Source organism: Sorex fumeus, unplaced genomic scaffold, assembly GCF_029834395.1.
Source record: "Sorex fumeus unplaced genomic scaffold, SorFum_2.1 ptg000064l, whole genome shotgun sequence".
Classification (NCBI taxonomy): Eukaryota; Metazoa; Chordata; class Mammalia; order Eulipotyphla; family Soricidae; genus Sorex; species Sorex fumeus.
Window position 1 is genome coordinate 1,793,715 of NW_026606121.1, and position 20,012 is coordinate 1,813,726.

Consider the following 20,012-nt stretch of genomic DNA (forward strand, 5'->3'; position numbering starts at 1 on the left):
AAGCAGCAGGAGCAGTTGGGAGGTGGGCAGGAGATGATGGTCACTTGTGTGCAGGACAGGAAGGCGGCTAGCCAAAGGACAAAGGAGTGGGTCATGCTTGAGACCATCCTGGGCCAACGTGGTGGTGGACTGGGCATGGGAACAGGAGCCCCTTTTCCTTCTGGAGCCTTCAGGGCGCCTCCATCCTGCACAGATGGTCGATTCAGAACCCCTTGGACGCAGCCACATGGAGGGGTTCTGTGCTTCCGGCACAGCCAAGCCGGTAGAGGCCTCATTCAGACACCCCACAAGGTTTCCTCTATCTGCCTCCCAGGCTAGGTCCCCCACTCCCTCCGTCCCCATGGTCCTCTGGCCTGGGCAGCATGGCCCGTGCTCTCTCCTCCCTGTGTCTGTACTCTGTGCCACTGTGACACCAGTCAGGAGTTGGGTGGCCGGAACTCACAGCCCCCTGCTCTGGGATCTACAGTCACCGACTGTCCTGCCTGCAGGCCACCTTGACCCTCCTGTCAGGATGCCGCAGAGCCTAGATGTCCCCGAAGAGAGGTGGAGGAGATTCAAGCACGTGGGCAAGGACGCACCGGTGAGTACACGGCCCTGCGAGGGGCAGTGGGGACTGCGTGGCTGACGCTGTGCAAATGGGGGACACATGGCAGTCAGCATTTGGGTGACAAGACAACCAAAAAAAAATCAAGGAAAGGTTTGTGAGTATCAGCCCGATGCTGATTCCAACTTCTTGGGCCAGTTGTGGTTTTTCTGATAAAATAGGGGGACAGGGACCTGAGGTCGTGATGAGGGATTGGTGTGCTGGCGTCCCGGGCCTAATGTGTGCTATGTGGATCCTGCCTCCACGTTCTGCTCTCCCACATCTCCGACGCGTGTCAACGCATCTCTGACCAACACAGTACCCGAGATAGGCTGCAGCTTGGATGTCACCACCCCCCACACCAGTGCACACTTCCCAGCACCAATGTCCCACCAGTGGCTCCCACCTCAGCCACGTAACTTGAGGGCTGGAGTATGTGCTTTGCACCCTGGGTCCCGGATCTAACACCACACGGTCCCCCAAGCACTGCTAAGCTGAAGGGGACAGAGGGGGTGAACCTCCCTGGGGACCTAGGGGAAGAGTATGGAGAAGTCAGAAAGATTTAGCTTGGCTGACTCAGTAGCCCAGCAGTTTACTGGCTCTCTGCGGGACATGCAAAAAGCTCATTTAAAAGAAAACACGTGTGTGGGGATGTCTCCCCAGCACCCAGAGGCCACTCCCAGTGAGGGCCTAAGGTGCCAGGTCCCCCAAGGCTCCTCCATGCAGTGCTCAGGGGTGTGTGGCAGGAATTTAGCCCAGGGCCTTGGGCTAGCCAGACATGCTCTCCGACCCTCTGAACTGTCCCTCTGTAAAAAGTCCAGCTTTTCTCCTCATTTGGGGTCGCACTTGGCAATGCTCAGGGGACTTACATGGTTCAGGGGATTGCACCCAGGTCCCCTGTATGAAAAACAAGTGCCTCCCTTCTGTACTCTCTCTCTAGCCCCTAAATGTCGCCTAAACCAGAATGGAATCTTTTATTTAAGGAACCAGTCACACCTAATACCTGTCGTCTTCCTTTCAACTCATCTTTAATAGTTTTTCTGCTAAAGGTCCTCCATCCGGATCAATCACTTCCCCAGGGCACTCAATCAAACTGTCAAGTCTGGGTTTTCTTTCTTTTTTTTTTTTTTTTAATTTATTGAATCACCATGAGAACAGTCACAAAGCCTTTCAGTTTAAGTCTCAGTCGGTCATACAACGATCAAACCCCCATCCCTTCACCAGTGCACATATTCCACCACCAAGAACCCCAGTATACCTACCTCCCACCCACCCCCCACTAGTGTGGCAGATTTCCACTTTACTCTCTCTTTACATTGATCAAATTCAATATTACGACAGAAGACCCAACATTATTATTTGGAATTTCCCCCAACATTCAGACCTGCCAAGACATCGTTAGAAAATTTGTTTTCTATTGCTGATTATGAAGAGCATATAATGTCGTGTGGCCACAATAGTGGCCATACGAATTTGGATTTCTGATATTTTAGTAATAAGCCTAGAGGGATTACTGCCAAAAGCCCCTGGGTTCCGAAATTGCTTTTTGTGCCTCTGGGATGATGGTTGTTCAGAAGCCGGAGGAGGCATTTGAGGGTGGCAACCCGGGGCATTGTCATGGTGGGGAGCAGGGCCGATTCCATCCCCCCATCAAGTCTGGGTTTTCTTGAGATGAGACAAAAGGATTCTTTTTTTTTTTTTTTTTTTTAATAAAGACATCTTCAACCTGGTGTTTAAGTAAAACTCTTGGGATTGGTTTGAGATGAGTATCCAGCCGGCTTCCCTGCCAGCAGGGGTAGAGAGAGGCAGCATGCCTGGGGTCCTCCCCGTGTCCCCCTGACAGCTACAGGCCCTGGTCTGTTCTCTGCAGGTCCCCAGCCCTGGAGACGCAGGCAGCCCGAGGTGTGCCTTGAGAATCCTGGCCTGTGAGGGTAGACCTGGCTCTTCCTTTCACCCGGGAGCAGGGTTTGGCTGTCCGACATGTGGCCTGGAAGCAGGCATCTGCTGAGGGGGCCCCTGAGAAGCAGTGCCATCGTCCTTTTCCAGCCAGTAATGGCAGAAACACCAACTGGGGTGCTTTGAAGTGTGCCTTCAGGGGTTGAAGGCCTTGACCACTGTCCCCTGTTCCCTTCCATTTCCTTCCTCTCCAGACGAGGCGACAGCAGCGGATAGCAGTCAGCCTGGAGCTCCGGAAAGCCAAGAAGGATGAGCTGGCCATAAAGAGAAGGAACATCACTCACGTCTCCCCTGACCCAGCTTCCGGAGAGTCAGCTGAAGAGGTGGGTGGGGACCTGTCGCAGAGGGCCACGCGCATGTAAATATGTCCTTGGCTTCTCTGACTGGAAAAGGTTTGGGTGATCCAGAACAGATAAGCTTTCGCTAAGGGTCCTCAGGGGAAGTGGTGGTGAGAGCATAATGGGCTGTCAGAAACTAAGGATTTTTTTTTTTTAATTTTTATTAGCGAAACACCACGAGGTACAGTTGTAGACTTACACATTTTTGTGCTTGGATTTCTATTATACAATGATCAAATACCCATCCCTCCACCAGTGCCCATTTTCTACCACCATGGATCCCAGAGAAGCAAAAAAGAAATATTCGAAGTGACATCTGCACTTGTTTGTTCATTGCAGCACACTCTACAATAGCCAGAATCTGGAAAAAACCTGAGTGCCCGAGAACAGATGACTGGTTAAAGAAACTTTGGTACATCTACACAATGGAGTACTATGTAGCTGTTAGAAAAGATGAAGTCATGAAAGAAACCAAGGATTGTTACCTTTGCAGCCCAGAGTCTGTGGGATCGTGGATGTTCTCCCAAGGGATGGAGTTAGTGTCACTATGAATTGAAAGTCCACTTTTTATCCCTTAGCCAGGAACAGGAAGAGGTCCTTAGGAAAGTAAGTTCCCGATTTCCTGGTCATACAGATGTCAAGTCCTTCCTGGGACTCAGGAGCTGTTTCGGCTTCCTTCTTTAGCCACCCTAACCAGCTGACCTCCAGGAAAAGACTGTTTTTGTGAATCTTCTCTGGCATATGCCAACTGGGGGGAGTTCCCTCCTTACAGTTCCGGAGGGTTATCTAGGTTATGAGGAAGATGAGGCTGTGGGACAAAGCTCTGAAAGATGATGGATTCTGAGCAGCCTTTGTTCTCTAGCAGCATGTCCTCGCCACAGCAGGGTTTAAACAATGAACCCAGTAGTCAGGGGCCTTCTGGGTTCTACCTGAGCACCGCTGGGAGTGGGCTCTGAGCACTGCTGGGTGTGGTCCCCAAACCAAAATCAAAATAAAGTGGTCAGTCTTGGTCGGATTTCATCACTTCAGAGAGCCAGGACCCAGAGAGATACTAGAGCAGGCAGGGCGCTGGCCTTGCTAGGTTCAATTCCCCACACTCCATATGGTCTCCCTGAGCCCTACCAGGAGGGACCCTGAGTGCAGAGTCAGAGTAAGCCCTGAGCACTGCTGGTGTGGCACAAAAACCAAATGAAGACAGAAATCCAGGCTCATGAAGCGGCCCCTGCCAGCTCTGCACGCTGGTGACCAAGAGTTGCTGTTCTCGGGGCTGGAGTGATAGCACAGCAGGTAGGGCATTTGCCTTGCATGTGGCGACCCAGGTTTGATTCCCAGCATCCCATATGGTCTCCCGAGCACCACCAGGAGTAACCCCTGAGCCTCACCAGGTGTGACCCAAAAAGCCAAAAAAAAAAAATTGCTGTTCTCTTCCTCAGGCCCTGCCGGCTGTGGGCCCTGGGTCTGAAGGGACCCCCCTTCCCTGGAGGTGTCTGCTGAGTGCTCTTTTCCTCCGCGTGCTGCTTTCATTGATGGCTGACCTGCTTTATTGTACAGAGATGCCACATTTTGTTTATCCATTACTTAGAGGACTTTTGGGCTGCTTCCATTTTGGGGAACTCGGATGATAAATGCTGCTATCAAATGTGTGTACAAGTTTTCATGTGGATGTGTGTGTGTGTGTGTGTGTGTGTGTGTGTGTGTATACATGCATACATATGTTTAAAATTCTCTTGGGAGTATGCCTTCTGTTAGAAATTTAGGGTCATGGGAGCATTCTGTGCTTTACCCTTGGAGGAGTTTCCACTGGTTAATCCCCAGAACCTATAGATTAAAAAAAAAGGGGGGGGGGTTTTGTGGTCACACATGGTAATCCACACAGGGGATTACTCCTGACTCTTCACTCAGGAATTACTCTTGGTGGTGCTCAGGGACCATATGGTATGCTGGGAATTGAACCCAGGTCAGGTACTTCCAAGGCAAACACCCTTCTGCTGTGCTGTCTCTCCCTCCCCAAACCTCTGGATGTTACTTTATATGACACGAGGCTTTGCGGATGTGATTTAATGAAGGCTCTTGCCCTTTGGGGATTATTCTGGATTATCTGGGGAGTCCCCGTGTAGCCACAGCAGCCCTTAGAGGTTGATTTGCAGAACAGGAGAGGAAGGTAGGGGAGCTAAAATTAGTGTGGCATGCTTTGAAGACGGGGAGAAGCTCTGGCAAGCTCAGGACTCCAGCGGCTGACTGGAAGCAAAGCAAGGTGAGGGGACTACTCTCCCCTTCAGGGCTTCCAGCCCAGCCCAATACCTGAACTTGAGTTCAGTGGGTCTGAGCTTGAACTCTAAGGATATGTTTTAAGCCATTACACTTCTAATTTGTATTTTTTTTTTTATTTTCTGCTTTTTTGGCTCACACCCAGAGATGCTCAGAGGTGACTCCTGGCTCTGCACTCAGGAATTACTCCTGGTGGTACTTGGGGGACTATGTGGGATGCTGGGGATCGAACCTGGGTTGGCTGTGTGCAAGGCAAATGCCCTACTGCTCCACTATCACTTCGGACCCTACACTTTTGACCCCTACACTCTAATTTTTCTTCCTGCCTTTTGGGTCACACCTGGCAATGCACAGAGGTTACTGCTGGCTCTGCATTCAGGAATTACTCCTGACGGTGCTCAGGGGACCATATGGGATGCTGGGAATTGAACCTGGGTTGGCCGTGTGCAAGGCAAATGCCCTACCGGCTGTGCTATTGCTCCAGCCCCATACACTTCTAATTTTTATAGTTATTAGCAACCAGAAACAAATGTACTACCAAGTGTCTTGAAGAGTGCCATCCCCTCTTATGTGCTTCTTCCTGGTAACTGTTACTGTCTTGGACTAGAGCCTCCTGGTGCCATGGTTTGTGACTTTTTCAACCCCTGAGGACAGGCTCTGCCTGAGCTCTGGGCCACACCCCAGTGTTTACTGACCCCTGTGGCTGACTGCCAGCTGGTAACCACTTACCTTGTGGGTAGCACTGTAACATTGTCCTCCCGTTGGTCATTGATTTGCTCCAGTGGGCACCAGTAACGTCTCCATTGTGAGACTTGTTACTATTTTTGGCATATTGAACATGACACTATCTCCACTACCCAGCCATCGCCACACTCCAGGATGCTTTCCGGACCCGCGCGGCCGCTTTAAGACACTAAATACCCATCTTCCGGAATTGTCGTACCATATTTGATAGGGTTCAAATATGGTAACACCTACAAGGGTGATTAGAGGTCGCCCCAAAAGCCTCTATCCCTCTCGGAAAGACTGGCAAGCTACCGAGAGTATTCCGCCCGCACGGAAGAGCCTGGCAAGCTATCCGTTGTGTATTCGATATGCCAAAACCAGTAACTACAACTGGTCTCATTCACCTGACCCTGAAGGCTTCACCGACATGGCAGCACTGAGAAGGATGAGAAAGGAGAGGCCGACAAAATCTCAAGGCCGACCTAGGCTGCCACAACGAAGGAAGACAAAAATGATCGTCTGTACTTTCAATGCACGTATGCTAGCATCAGATGCATCCATTGAGGACCTGATGGTACAAGCGCGAATGATCAAGTACGACATCATTGGTCTGACCGAGACAAGAAGGCACGAATCTCACCATGCCGTTTTCGACACTGGAGAAGAATTGTTCCTCAGAACATGCGATAAAAGAGGTGTTGGAGGCCTCGGTGTCCTTGTCAACACAAACTTGGCCAAGAGCATTGATTCATTTGAATGCCTAACAACCCAAATCGAACATTTACATTTGAATAGATGTGGCTCACTGCCTGCAGTTTCTATCTTCGTTGTCTACGCACCAACATCTCATTATGATGAAAGAGAAATCGAGAAGTTCTACATGGAGCTAGAAAAGTTCTATAAGGAAGACCACACCTTCTACAAGATCATTGTGGGTGATTTTAATGCCAAGATAGGACCGAGAAGATCAGCTGAAGAACTTCACATCGGGACCCATGGCCTAGAATGGAATGAACAGGGTGAGAGACTGTCTGAGTTCATCATGTCGACCAAGACCATCCATGGTAACTCACAGTTCCAGAAGGCAGAATCTAAACGATGGACATGGGAGTCTCCCGGTGGACGATTCCACAACAAAATAGACCACATCATATTCAATCGACGGTTTTGCCTGACCGATGTCGCTGTTGTCCCAAAATTTCAAACGGGATCGGACGACCGTCTCCTTCGTGCAAAATTCTACTTCACAGAGCGGGGAGAAAGGGCTGCAAAGTTCAAAAAGAACTCCCAAAACGACCACCAACTGGGAACTCTTTGGCACTATTGCAGCATCATGGGAAGATGCCATTGTTGACAACATTGACGAGGAATACGATCGACTGGTTCAGCACCTCCATGAATGTGCGAGGAATGCCAAGAGAGAGATAGCCACAAAAAATCGCCTATCTTCAAAAACTCTTGAGCTAATTCACCAGCGTGGTTTGGCGCACGCCTCAGGCAACCGCAAGCTAACGTCCGAGCTCGCAAAGCAGTGCAGAGATGCCATCAAGGAAGACCTCAAAGAGAGAAGAGCAGAAGTACTGGTAGATGCGGCAGAAGCCGGGAAAAGTATTCGTAATGCCCGCCTGTCCTTTGCCAACTACAAGACCAAGATGACATCTTGATGGATCCATCACATCCTCCAGAACAGCAATGAAGAAGATTATCCATGACTTCTACTCAAATCTCTTCGATAGCCATGTCCACTTGACGACATACCAAATTCCACAGGATGGATATGTCGTTCCCAACGTTCTCCCTTCCGAAATCCGACATGCCATTTCGTCGGTAAAGAAACAAACAGCACCCGGCCCAGACAAGGTCCAGACCTGAACAGCTGAAGAACCTGCCATCAGTACTCATCAATACACTGGCTCGGCTCTTCACTCGCTACCTGTCTGAATGCAAGGTTCCGTCCCAATGGAAAACCAGCAGGACTGTACTACTGTTCAAAAAGGGAGACATCCATGACATTGGCAATTATCGCCCGATCTGCTTATTGTCTGTCATCTACAAGTTGTTCACTCGAGTCATCCTAAATAGGATTGGCAGAACACTAGATGAAGGACAACCATGCGAGCAAGCCGGGTTCCACAAAGGATTCAGCACCATCGACCATATCCACACGATAACCAAGCTCATTGAGGTTTCTTGGGAGTTCAAGATGCCGCTCTGTTTAACGTTCATTGATTTAAAGAAGGCCTTTGATTCTGTTGAGACGGAAGCGGTCACTGAAGCTCTAGCCAATCAGGGCATTCAAGCCCAATACATCAGGATCCTCCGTGAGCTGTATTGCGGATTCACTACCAGGATCTCACCATTCTACAAAGAAGTGATCGTTGATGTCAAGAGAGGGGTACGGCAGGGTGATACCATTTCACCGAAACTCTTCAGTGCCACCCTAGAGAACATCATGCGACGACTGGAATGGGAAGGAATGGGAGTGAAGATAGATGGTCGGCAACTACACCACCTCCGCTTTGCTGATGACATTGTTTTAATAACACCAAACATCAGCCAAGCGGCACAAATGCTGGCCGACTTTGACCGTGAGTGTGGAAAGGTAGGACTACAGCTGAATCTTATGAAGACAATGTTCATGAGAAACAGCCTCGTTCCTGATGCCCCATTCGCTCTCAACGGAACGACCATCTCCGAATGCAACAGCTATGTGTACCTAGGTCGAGAAGTCAACATGACAAATGACCTGGCACCCGAGCTGCGCAGGAGGAAGAGAGTGGCTTGGAACGCCTTCAAGAATGTCGAAGAAATAGCTAAGAGGACGAAGAACCTCCGGCTCCGGGCACATCTCTTTGATTCCACTGTTTTTCCTGCATTAAAATATGCCTCAGAGACCTGGGCCCTACACAAACAAGATGAGAACGCTATTCAGGTCTCTCAAAAAAGAATAGAAAGAGCTATGCTTGGAATATCACATTTCGCTCAAATGAGAGAAAGAATCCAGAGTTCTGACATCCGTCGATGATCAAGAATCAGGGACGCTGTCTCATTTGCCAAGGTGTCAAAAATCAGATGGGTTGGTCACGTAATGAGATTTAAAGACGACCGCTGCACTAGAGCTGTTACTGACTGGATTCCACGGGATGTCAAAAGACTGCGTGGCCGCCCACCTACCAGATGGTCAGACTTCTTTGTCAAGATCATGAATGATCGATTTGAAGCTCTTCATGTTCCCAGAGCAAACAGATGCCATTGGGCTACACTAGCACGCGACAGGGACAAGTGGAGACGTTACTGGCGCCCGCTCGAGCAAATCGACAACTAACAGAAAGTTAAGTGATTAAGTGATTAAGTGAACATGTCACGGGTTGCTTACCAGGCTTTGCCGTGCGGGCGGGATACTCTCAGTAGCTTGCTGGGCTCTCAGAGAGGGATGGAGGAATCGAACCTGGGTCGGCTGTGTGCAAGGCAAACGCCCGACCTGCCGTGCTATCACTCCAGCCCATCTTGTAGGTGCAAAGAGCTATATGGCTGTGATTTTGATGTTTTCTATCTAATAGTGATCATCTTTTCACATAGTTACTGGTTATTTTTTCTCTTTTGAAAGATGTGCATTCAAATCCCTTGCCCATTCTTTTTCAAGCAAGATTGTCTTTTTTTTGTTGAATCATAAGAGTTCTTTGTTCTAGATACAAGACTCAGATAATGATTTGTGAATATTTATTTTCTATTTGTGGATTGTATTATCACTAAAGAGTAAAACTTTGAACATGAATGTGATTCTTTTTCCTCCCAAGCGTGCTTAGGATGCCTGGGGTCTTTCCAGGTCCTGGTGATATTGAGCCACCCAGTCTGGTGGCTGCATTGGAAGGCCCAAGGATGTCTCTTGGGGTGCCAGGGACCACGAGGTCTACCTTGGTGCTTGGGGGCATCAGGGGGCTCCTGGAGCATGTGGTGCCGTGATAGAACCTGGGTCAGTTGCCTGCACAGCTGGTGTCTTGACCCCGGCACAGCCCCTGAAGCAGAGTTTCTAGATTTGGAAATGGTCTTCTTGGCTTTTCCCCTGGGGATCCTTGTGCTTTGTGTGTCATCTCTCAAAAGCCATGGTCACGGTCCTCCCGTTGTTCATCGATTTGCTCGAGCGGGCCCAGTAACGTCTCCATCATGAGACTTGTTGTTATTGTGTTTGGCATATCGAATACGTCACAGGTAGCTTGCCAGGCTCTGCCGTGTGGGCGAGATACTCTCGGTAGCTTGCCGGGCTCTCCATAGGGGCGGAGGAATCGAACTCGGGTCGGCCATGTTGGCCGCTTGTAAGGCAAATGTCCTACTGCTGTCTCTTTTTTTTTTTTTTTTTTTTTGCTGTTTGGGTCACACCCAGTGATGCTCAGGGGTTACTCCTGGCTCTGCACTCAGGAATCACTCCTGGGAGGCTAGGGATTGAAGCCAGGTTGGCCGCATGTAAGGCAAATGCCCTCCCCGCTGTACTGTCATTATAACCCAAAAAAAGCCACTATCTTGATCTTTGATCATGAAATTTTCTACATTTCCTTTTTAGAGTTTTTATTGTTGCAGTGTCAGGTGCTGAGACACAGCTGATTTTTTTTTAAATTTTTTTAAATTTTTTTATTTTATTTATTTATTTTTTTATTAGTGAAACACCATGAGGTACAGTTGTAGATTTACAAATTTTTGTGCTTGGATCTCGGTCATACCACGATCAAATACCCATCCCTCCACCAGTGCCCATTTTCCACCACCAGGATAATATCCCTCCCTCCCCATCCTCCCATCCCCCCATCCCCCCCTGCCACTGTGGCAGGGCATTCCCTTTTGTTTTCTCTCTCCTCCTGGGTGTTGTGAACAGCTGATTTTTTGATTTTACACGACCGTCTCATTTTCTAGCTCTTCCTTTTTTTTTAGTTTTTTCAGTCTGTTCTTTGCCTAACTTGTTATCCAACAACCCCTCTACCACACACACACACACACAGCCTTTTATTTTTTTTCTTTTTTGTTTTTTGGGTCACACCTGGGGATGCACAGGGGTTACTCCTGGCTCTGCACTCAGGAATTACTCCTGGCGGTGCTCGGGGGACCATATGGGATGCTGGGAATCGAACCCAGGTCGGCCGCATCAAGGCGAACGTCCTCCCCGCTGTGCTATTGCTTCAGCCCCAGCCTCAACTTCTCTCGGGGGTGGGTTTGGGGGAGCGGACCTTCTGCAATAAGTGAGCCAAGTCCAGTGACACGAAGAGAATCTTCCAAGTGGGATTTTTCCAGCTGGGTCAAGAGATTCTCTGAGAATGAGGCTCTAAAGGAGCAAGCTCACAGCCTTCCTTCTCCGGGACTGTGGCTACCAGGCTCTTGGTTTTCTTTCTTTTTTTTTAACCAATTTATTTTGCTTTTTTTGGGTCACACCCGACGATGCACAGGGGTTACTCCTGGCTTTGCACTCAGGAATTACTCCTGGCGGCGCTCAGGGGACCATATGGAATGCTGGGAATCGAACCTGGGTCAGCCATGTGTAATGCAAACGCTCTACCCACTGTGCTATCGCTCTAGCCCCAGGCTCTTGGTTTTCCATTCCTTTATTAGGGAGGAGGAGATGAAAGGAAGCGCACGCAGCAGTGCTGGGAGCCACCATCTGACTGCCTTTATGGGTGAAAACTCGAGGGGCTCCCTACACTTCCCTTCCCTTCTCACCAATGATTGTTGGCATGTTCTTTCCACATGGATTAAAGGTGCAGGGGCGCCCTCCACGTGGGGATAGAAATGCACCCCTCAAGCAGGGGGAGAGTGTTCCTTAGATCAGTGAGACCAGCACATGCTTCTTGCTCTAATGTCGACCAGCCTGTAGGTGGGATGTCCTATTCCAGGAGGCAGCTCTGACCCTCAGCTGGTTAGTCCTTGGTGCCACACCTGGCGATGCTCAGGGGTCACTCCTGGCTCCACACTCAGGAATGACACAGCAGTGGTGCTCAGGGGGTCATATGGGATGCTGGGAAATTGAACCGGGTGCGAGCAGGACCCTTCCTTCTGTCCTGTGGCTGCAGCCCCACCACCAGCTGCTTGAACTGCACGGCTTCCTTGTTTCCTTTGTCTTTCCTTCAGATGACTCTCACCCTGCTGGACATCATCAGTGCTGTGAATACCTCAGACCCATACCTCTGTTTCCAGGCCACGCAGGCAGCCAGGTACCAGCGGGGATCTTGTTTGCTGTAGTTCTGCAGCTCTAAATGAGCCCCAGGGGGCTGTGGGGCTTCTTGGCATTAGCAGAACATCCGCACAGCCCACGGGAAGGCTGGGCCTTCTGGAAAGGGAGAGCAAATTACCCCTCTAGACTGTCCTTGAGAATTATTTAAGATATACAAAATGTTGTCAGAGATGAATTGCTTCGTTCAAATTGGCCTCTACAGACTTCTCAGCTCACAGATAACAGCCAGAGAGGAGAAATGTTGCTCTGTCACAGCAAAGTGCCACCCATTGCCATCGAGGATCCAGGAGACTCTGCCTGGCTGGGCCTCCTCTGCCTTAGGAATGCCTGGAAATACGGGAAGGAGCTTCTTCCAGATGCCGCTCAGGCCTGGGTTTCTCTCTCTCTCTCTCTCTTTCCTTGTAAAGGAAAATGCTGTCCCGAGAAAGCAACCCCCCTCTGGAGCTGTTCATCCAGGCAGGGCTGATTCCCAGACTGGTTGAGTTCCTGAAGTCGTCACTTCACCCGTCCTTGCAGTTCGAGGCCGCCTGGGCTCTCACCAACATCGCCTCAGGGAACTCGGAGCAGACCCGAGCCGTGGTGGATGGGGGCGCCGTCCCGCCCTTGGTGGCGCTCCTGTCCTCCCCACACCTGACCGTGTGTGACCAGGCAGTGTGGGCACTGGGCAATATAGCAGGTGAGAACCTCCCTCTGGGTGTAAGGGAACTGGTGCAGGGTGGCCTGGGGCAGGCAAGCTCGAGTGAGAGCCCTAGTTGAAGAGCAAGGATGTGTTGGGGCCGGAGTGATAGCACAGTGGGTAGGGTGTTTGCCTTGCATGCGGCGGACCCGGGTTCGATCCCCGGCATCCCATATGGTCCCCTGAGTACTGCCAGGAGTAATTCCTGAGTGCAAAGCCAGGAGTAACCCCTGAGCATTGCTGGGTGTGACCCAAAAAGAAAAAAAAAAAGAAAAGCAAGGATGTGGGGACACCTCCCAAGACCACAGAGCCTGGCCTGCAGTCCGCGTGGGTCTAGGAACAAGGTGCAGGTCTGGGGCCCAGCCATATGGGGTTTTAAGGAACCCAGGAGCCTAGAACTCCTAGCAAAATATGACCAAAAACATTTGAAATTTTTCGCTAGCTTGGGGTACAAGTCTTAGTTCCATCCTGGGCCCCAAGAATGTGACTCAGATGGTCGGGCCCAGGCCCCACGCACTCAAAACCCTGAGTTTGATCCCCAGTGGGATTTTTTCTCCCCCCTCAGGACTGCTATGAGTCACTGTCACTGTCCTCCCATTGTTCATCGATTTGGGGGCCCAGTAACATTGTGAGACTTGTTACTGTGTTTGGCATATCGAATACATCACGGGTAGCTTGCCAGGCTTTGCTGTGCAGGCGAGATACTCTCGGTAGCTTGCTGAGCACTCCGAGAGGGGTGGAGGAATCGAACTCGGGTCAGCCATGTGCGTGCAAGGCAAACACCCTACCCACTGTGCTAGCCACCCACAATGATGAGGAAGACTAAAGTATTTTTACTTTAGTCTTTTTTACTCAAGGGGAGTAAATCTGGGGCCCTTGCTGCAGTGTGAGAAGCTCCTGGTTCTGACTCACAGCGAACGCCCGCTTGATTGGGCCCCTTAGGCCTTCAGCTACTGAAGGTCAGCCAAATATTAGCCATTACAGGTACAGAGAATCAATAACCCCCACTGCCCGAATCAGCAAAAGCAAACAGAGTGATTAGATCTCCGGGGGGGGGAGGGGGGGCTGTTGGAGAGAGGCTGAGCACACGAGCACACAGACCGGGCAGGAAGTCTGCTTGGGAAGTGCCTGTAGAAACCCGCCCCCTCTTTCCGAGACCACTTTTTGCATACTTGAGGAAGGGATGGGCAGTGTTGGGCAGAAAGCCATCACTCATGCCCTGCCTCTGTGGTGGAAGGGTTACCAACGGAGCCTTCCGGTTTGCAGTGGGCGTCCGAACCACAGCCGTGGCAGCAGGCTAACAGCCCCAGCCTGTTGGCCGCCTGGACTCTACTCTATGTTCAGGAGTGGCTTCCCCAGGCTGGAGTCTTCGGGGAGGTCAGACCCGTTGGCAGAGCTTGTCTTCCTGAGACCCGTTCTGTGAAAGGCAGCTGGGAGTTTCAAGAACTTTCTGGATGCTATTGGCTCCATTCTCGGCCACAGCCTCTCTGCCCATCAGCCGCTGCTGCAGGGGGCCCACTTTCTAGCCCCAGGCCTGGGCACCCTGCTGACCCTCCTGGCCCAGCCCAGGAGTAGATTTGGGCCTGTCACTCCTTGCACAGACTCAGTAGCCCTGGGGTGATGGCCGTGACGGTGCCCATGTGAGGCCCTTGGTTTGATTCCTGGCTTCACTCATCCCCTGAGCACCAAGCTGGGAGCAGCTCTGGAGTGACACGGGATGTGGCTCAACACGGGAAGGGAGATAGATAAGTTGCCCGTCCTGGGGCCTATTTGTTCTTTCTTTGAATGTCCTGTTCTTGTCTGCTTGCAGGGGATGGGCCAGTGTTCAGGGACATTGTCATCTCAAGCAATGCCATTCCCCACCTGCTCTCCCTGGTCTCTCCGACCACACCGGTGAGTACCTTTAAATTAGGAATCTGATCATGCAAACAGGTGCCTGAAGTTGGCAAACAGGGCTCATTCTTTGGAATCGCTTCTGAGTGATGCGGTGTCTGCCTGCCTCCGCAAGATAGGGTGTAAACAGGACCAGCACCGAGGATCTCTCTGCATAGAGATCGATCCAGATTCATTCTCGGGGGTGCAGTGCTGAGTTCTTCGGGTTCTTCAGGTCCATGAAATTTTTCCTAACCTTGCAGCCAAAGCTGACTAAACTCGGTTCCATAGGCACAGATGGATGAGTGACTGCCCAGTTCTCCAGACCTCAAGAGGGTTTAGAGCTGAAGTTTCATGTCCTGTGGGTTGATGTGGCAACAACAGGGAGCCCTGGATTAGGAGTTAAAGACTTGCCTCAAGAATAAGAGAATGGGATGGGTGGGGGGGGGGGGAGAGGAAGGAGTGGGAAGGAAGGGGGCGGGGTGAGGGGGAGAGACGTATACAGGGTCAAGGCACTTACCTTGCACACAGCTCACCTCAGTTCAATCCCCGGCACTGCATATGGTTCCCTGAGCACGGTCAGGAGTAGCCTGAGTACTACCAAGCATGTCCCTCACCCCGCTGAAGAGAAAGCAGAGTTGCCAAAGCCCAGGGGCTACCTGCTAGCCAAGGTGCTAGTCAAGGTGGGAGAGACCAGATGGGACCCCCAGGAGCCTGCAGAGCCAGGATGAGAAAAACCTTGGGAGGGTCTCTCGGTAGAAAGTGAAGCGTGTATGAACTTTCAGAAGCCTCTCCTGGCTGCTGGCGTCAGGCCATCGCAAAGGGAGGGGCTGCAGCCACTGGCCCGAGTTCTGCTAGACTTGGGAGGCAGAAAGAAGCAAGGTGCCCCCCCCCCCGCCCCCAGATGAATTTCAGGGGAGAGAGAGCCATGAGGAGTCGCAGTGGAACGAAAGGGTTTGGCTGCAGCGCATGTGTGAGGCCCTGTGGCAGGTCAGGAAGTGGACACACACGTATGCCATTCAGCCGGGTGAGATTAGCTAGAACAGGGGGCAGCAAAGCTTCGGTGACCAGTACTCTCCACCGCCTGTTCTGCGATGTTTGCCATTCCGAGGCCAGAGAGCAGTAAAGCCGCAGGAACCATCTGGCCTCTGTAAAAGGAGAAATGAGCCATCCGACCCTCTGCAAAAGGCTCCCCCACTCTGCCCTAGATGAGGAGGGAGAGGCCAGAACCAAGGTCCGGGGTGCTGACATTTAGAAGTCAGGCAGATCCTTGGTTTGCAAAAGAGACATTGAGTGGCAATCATATTCGGTCTATAGTCTACTTTCAGTATGCATCTTCCATTCTGGGAGGATCCTCCCAACACCCTTTATTTGGTGCTCCCTTCTCTATCTGAGCTGCCTTTTCCCCCAGCATGTGCAGCTGGCCTCCAAGTCACGGAGTAAAACTCTTGGTACTTATCTCCGCTATTCTTGGGTGTTAGTCTCCTATTTTGTTACTTTATGTTCCCTAGATGAATGCAATCTTTCTATATCTGTCCCTCTCTTTCTGACTCATTTCGCTTAGCATGATACTTTCTATGTAGTACCACTTGGATGTAAATTTCATGACTTCATCTTTTCTAACAGCTACATAGTACTCCACTGTGTAGATGTACCAAAGTTTCTTTAAACAGTCATCTGTTCTCGGGCACTCAGCTTTTTTTCCAGATTCAGGCTATTGTAAACAGTGCTGCAATGATTGTATAACTGAACCCCAAGCACAAAAATTTGTAAGTCTTCAACTGTACCTCATGGTGTTTCACTAATACAAATTTTAAAAAATAAAATAAATTAAATAAAAAAAAACATAGAAGTCAGGCAGAGCCTGCAGGCCTATTGGGAGAAGCAGCCCGTTTGGCAAAGGGAAATTGTTCAGAGGCGCCAATGCCTCTCCATGGGTCCAGAGAGCTATAGTTCGAGTTCCAGGGCAAAGCACATGCTTTGGCTGCCTGAGGCCCTGGGTTCCATCCCTCTCAAAGTCTTTACCAGAGCGGGGTGCAGGAGGTCAGGGAGCCTGAGAAGGGCAGGAGGACCCGCATGATCCCTGCAGCTCTGAGCCCGCAGTGTGGAGAGGTGGTGCTGGATGGCAGATGGCGGGACCGTGGGCAGGGTATGTGGTGCTGCTTCTCCTTGGTTTTGTCAGAGAAGTCGTCCCCAATTGGGTAGAGGAAAGGAGAACTGAGGAGCATTCGGAACCACCAGGAAATATTTGAACCTGAAACCTCTAGGTCCTTCTCTAGAATAAATTCCTATTTGAAGCTCAAAAGCATTGGTTCATGCTGGTAAATATATATATATATATATATATATATATATATATATATATATATAGTGGCATTGCTCAGGGGACCGTATGAGATGTCAGGGATAGAACCGGGGTTGGCCACGTGCAAGGCAAACACCTTCCCTGCTGTCCTATTACATTGGCCAGTGGTGATCAGGTGTCTGTGGCCCGCATAGCCTCCCCTCTGTTCTTGGCATAGGTCACGTGCCTGCAGAATGTTACCTGGACCCTGTCCAACCTGTGCCGGAACAAGGACCCGTACCCTTGCGAAGCGGCCGTGAAGCAGATGCTGCCCACCCTCTCCCAGCTCCTGCAGCACCAGGATGCCAAGGTGCTCTCAGACGCCTGTTGGGCCCTGTCCTACCTCACCGACGGCTCCAACGAGCGTATCGGCCACGTGGTGGATACAGGGGTCCTGCCTAGGCTGGTGGAGCTCATGGCCAGCACAGAGCTCAGTATCCTGGTAAATGCCCGCGTCGTGACGCGCCACATGTGGGCCTTGAGATCCACGCTGACTTCTCTTCCCTTGTCTAGTTCTGTTTCTCTGACCCTCTGCCTAGGGGAGCGCTGGTCTCAGGCATTTCCTCTGTCTCAGCTGCTTTCTAGTTACTGGAATCTCTGGTGGTTGGCCCACGCCTGACCATGCTCAGGACTGACTCCTGGCTCTGTGCTCAGGGACCACCTGGTGGTGCTGGGGGGGGGGTCATATGTGTCGCTGGGGATTGAACTGGGGTTAACCATGCAAAGCAAGTTCCTTTACCCCTGGACTCTGTCTCTGGCCCCTTGAATCTACTCCCCCTCCTTTATTTATTTTTTTGGTAGGGCTTTTTGGGTCATACCCAATGATGCACAGGGGTTACTCCTGGCTCTGCACTCAGGAATTACTCCTGGCAGTGCTCGGGGGACTATATGGGATCCTAGGGATTGAACCCAGGTTGTTTTCGTGCAAGGCAAATGCCCTTCCCACTGTACTATCGCTCCGGCCCCTGAATCTACTTTTATCTCAAATCTTAGTGAGGGTTGAGTAACTTTTTTTTTGGTGACAATTATAGAATATAGAAAAGCATCAAATTAAAATTGCTTATCCTTCACTCAATGAGCTTTTTTTTTTTTTGCCTTTCCTTCCAGTGGTCCGAGTATGTAGACTTTAACAGGCTGACTTAACTATGGAGAGGGATGTGAGAGAGGGCCCGTGTGTATTCTTGTGAAATTTATGCAAGAACAGAGTTTCTGGGCTGGGTGGGGGGTGGGTCGATAGCTGAGAGAGCTGGAAGCCCAGTGTGACCAGCAGCAGCTGGTCTCCCAAGAAACTTCATGAGTGGCCCCCTGGACTGAGCCGGGAGTCACCCTTGAGTAGTCACGTCTGTTCCTTGGAGGGCAGGTTAAGGGGGTGATCACGCTGGGTGCGGGAGGGGGTGACAACAGCTTCTTTCGAGTATCCTCCTGATGGCCTGCCACATGCCTTCACCTGCCACCTGGCAGGAGTGGCCAGGAAAGCTCTAGAAGGATCAATGGTCTGTGCTGGGGCTGCGGTGGCAGTGGCAGAGAAGCTAGAATAACCCAAATCAGCTCTCCTGGGTCAGTGGCCCTGGGTCCATCACAGACTGATCCTGGGGCTTTGGGGGCTGAGGGAGGTTAAGGGGGTGTTCAGGTATACATCTCCCATGCCCAAGGCCACTGGGATGTCATTACTCCAGTTAAGTGTAATAACAAAAGCTTGGTATTGGACCAAGTACTAATTCTATAGAAGTTTTGAGGCTGTAGACACAGCGGGTAGGCATTTGCCTTGCACGCGGCTGACCTGGGTTCGATTCCCAGCATCCCATGTGGTCCCCTGAGCACCGCCAGGAGTTAACTCCTATGCATTGCCGGGTGTGACCCAAAAAGAAAAACAAAACAAAACAAAAATTCTATAGAAGTTTTTCTCATTACAAACAGTGCAACGAGTAGGGCAGTTTCTCAGCCCAGGAAGACAGTGGCGTTGACTGCCTTGTCCAACTAACACGGCTTCCCCTTGGGCTGCCATGCCAGGAAAGCCAGGACATCCCTGTGGACCAGGGTGGTGGCCCTGAGAGTCACCCCTAATGAGGGCTGTGGACATCACTGCAGTTATCAAGCCAGGTGTGACTGCCCCATCCGCGGTAACCCATGTGCCACCCTGGCCTCATCTGCCCGCTTGGTTCTTACAGATGCCCTCCCTCCGCACCGTGGGCAATATTGTCACAGGCACGGACCACCAGACGCAGGTGGCCCTGGACGCCGGCATGCTGAGTGTGCTGCCCCAGCTCCTGGAGCACCCGAAACCCTCCATCCAGAAAGAAGCCGCCTGGGCGCTCAGCAATGTGGCCGCGGGACCCTGCCACCACATCCAGCAGCTCATCGCCTGCGATGTGCTCCCACTGCTGGCCGCGCTCCTGAAAAATGTAAGTGGTCCCTCGGGAACGGACCCTCCTGTTGTGGAAACGGGGTTCCCAGCGCAGCAAAGCAAACTTCAGTTCCTAGCCTTGCGGGGTGGGGAGGAGGGGGCAGAGAGGAAGGAGCACCTGCCTGGAAAACTCGCAGGACTGGAGAAGACAAAGTGAGCAGGAGCTGATGGAAAGGGAATCTCTCCCCTCGGTGCCCAGTTCCAGGCTGGAGCTGGTAATTCCGGCTTCTGCCCCACCTTGCTCCTTCTCAGGACGGAACCGGGGAGGCGTATCGGGTTGCGGTGCGTCTCAAATGTAGGGGTCACTTTGATCAAGGTGGCAACAGACACGGAAAATCCAGGTATCGATGTTGAAATACACCCGCGCTTCCTCCTTCCCCCTGACTGCCACCTTCCTCTCCCAGGATGACTGTTTTCATTCGTTCGATGGTTTTATATTTTTTTTCCCCTTTCATCCACTAGCTCCCTTTAAGCCATTGTCCGATTGGGAGTGGTGATCCCACATTGGTCGGGGGGGGGGGGGGGGGGGAGGGCTGGTAGGGAGGTGGCTAGGGTGGGGGGGGACACAGTAGCCACTGGGGGCGCTCCTGATGGAGGCTGGGGAGTGAGCGCCCAGGGGTGCAGCCCAAAT

General features: G+C 51.3%; 1 protein-coding gene across 1 annotated transcript in view; it reads left to right on the forward strand.

The window, feature by feature from the left end:
- The first annotated feature begins 511 nt into the window (after positions 1-511).
- KPNA7 (karyopherin subunit alpha 7) overlaps positions 512-20,012 on the forward strand; it is a 28,848-nt gene continuing 9,347 nt past the window's right edge. Inside the window, exons 1-7 of the mRNA XM_056128318.1 lie at positions 512-580; positions 2,734-2,862; positions 11,983-12,065; positions 12,493-12,761; positions 14,572-14,654; positions 17,156-17,419; positions 19,146-19,379. Of these exons, the coding sequence (XP_055984293.1) occupies positions 512-580; positions 2,734-2,862; positions 11,983-12,065; positions 12,493-12,761; positions 14,572-14,654; positions 17,156-17,419; positions 19,146-19,379 (1,131 nt within the window). The remainder of the gene's footprint in view (positions 581-2,733; positions 2,863-11,982; positions 12,066-12,492; positions 12,762-14,571; positions 14,655-17,155; positions 17,420-19,145; positions 19,380-20,012) is intronic.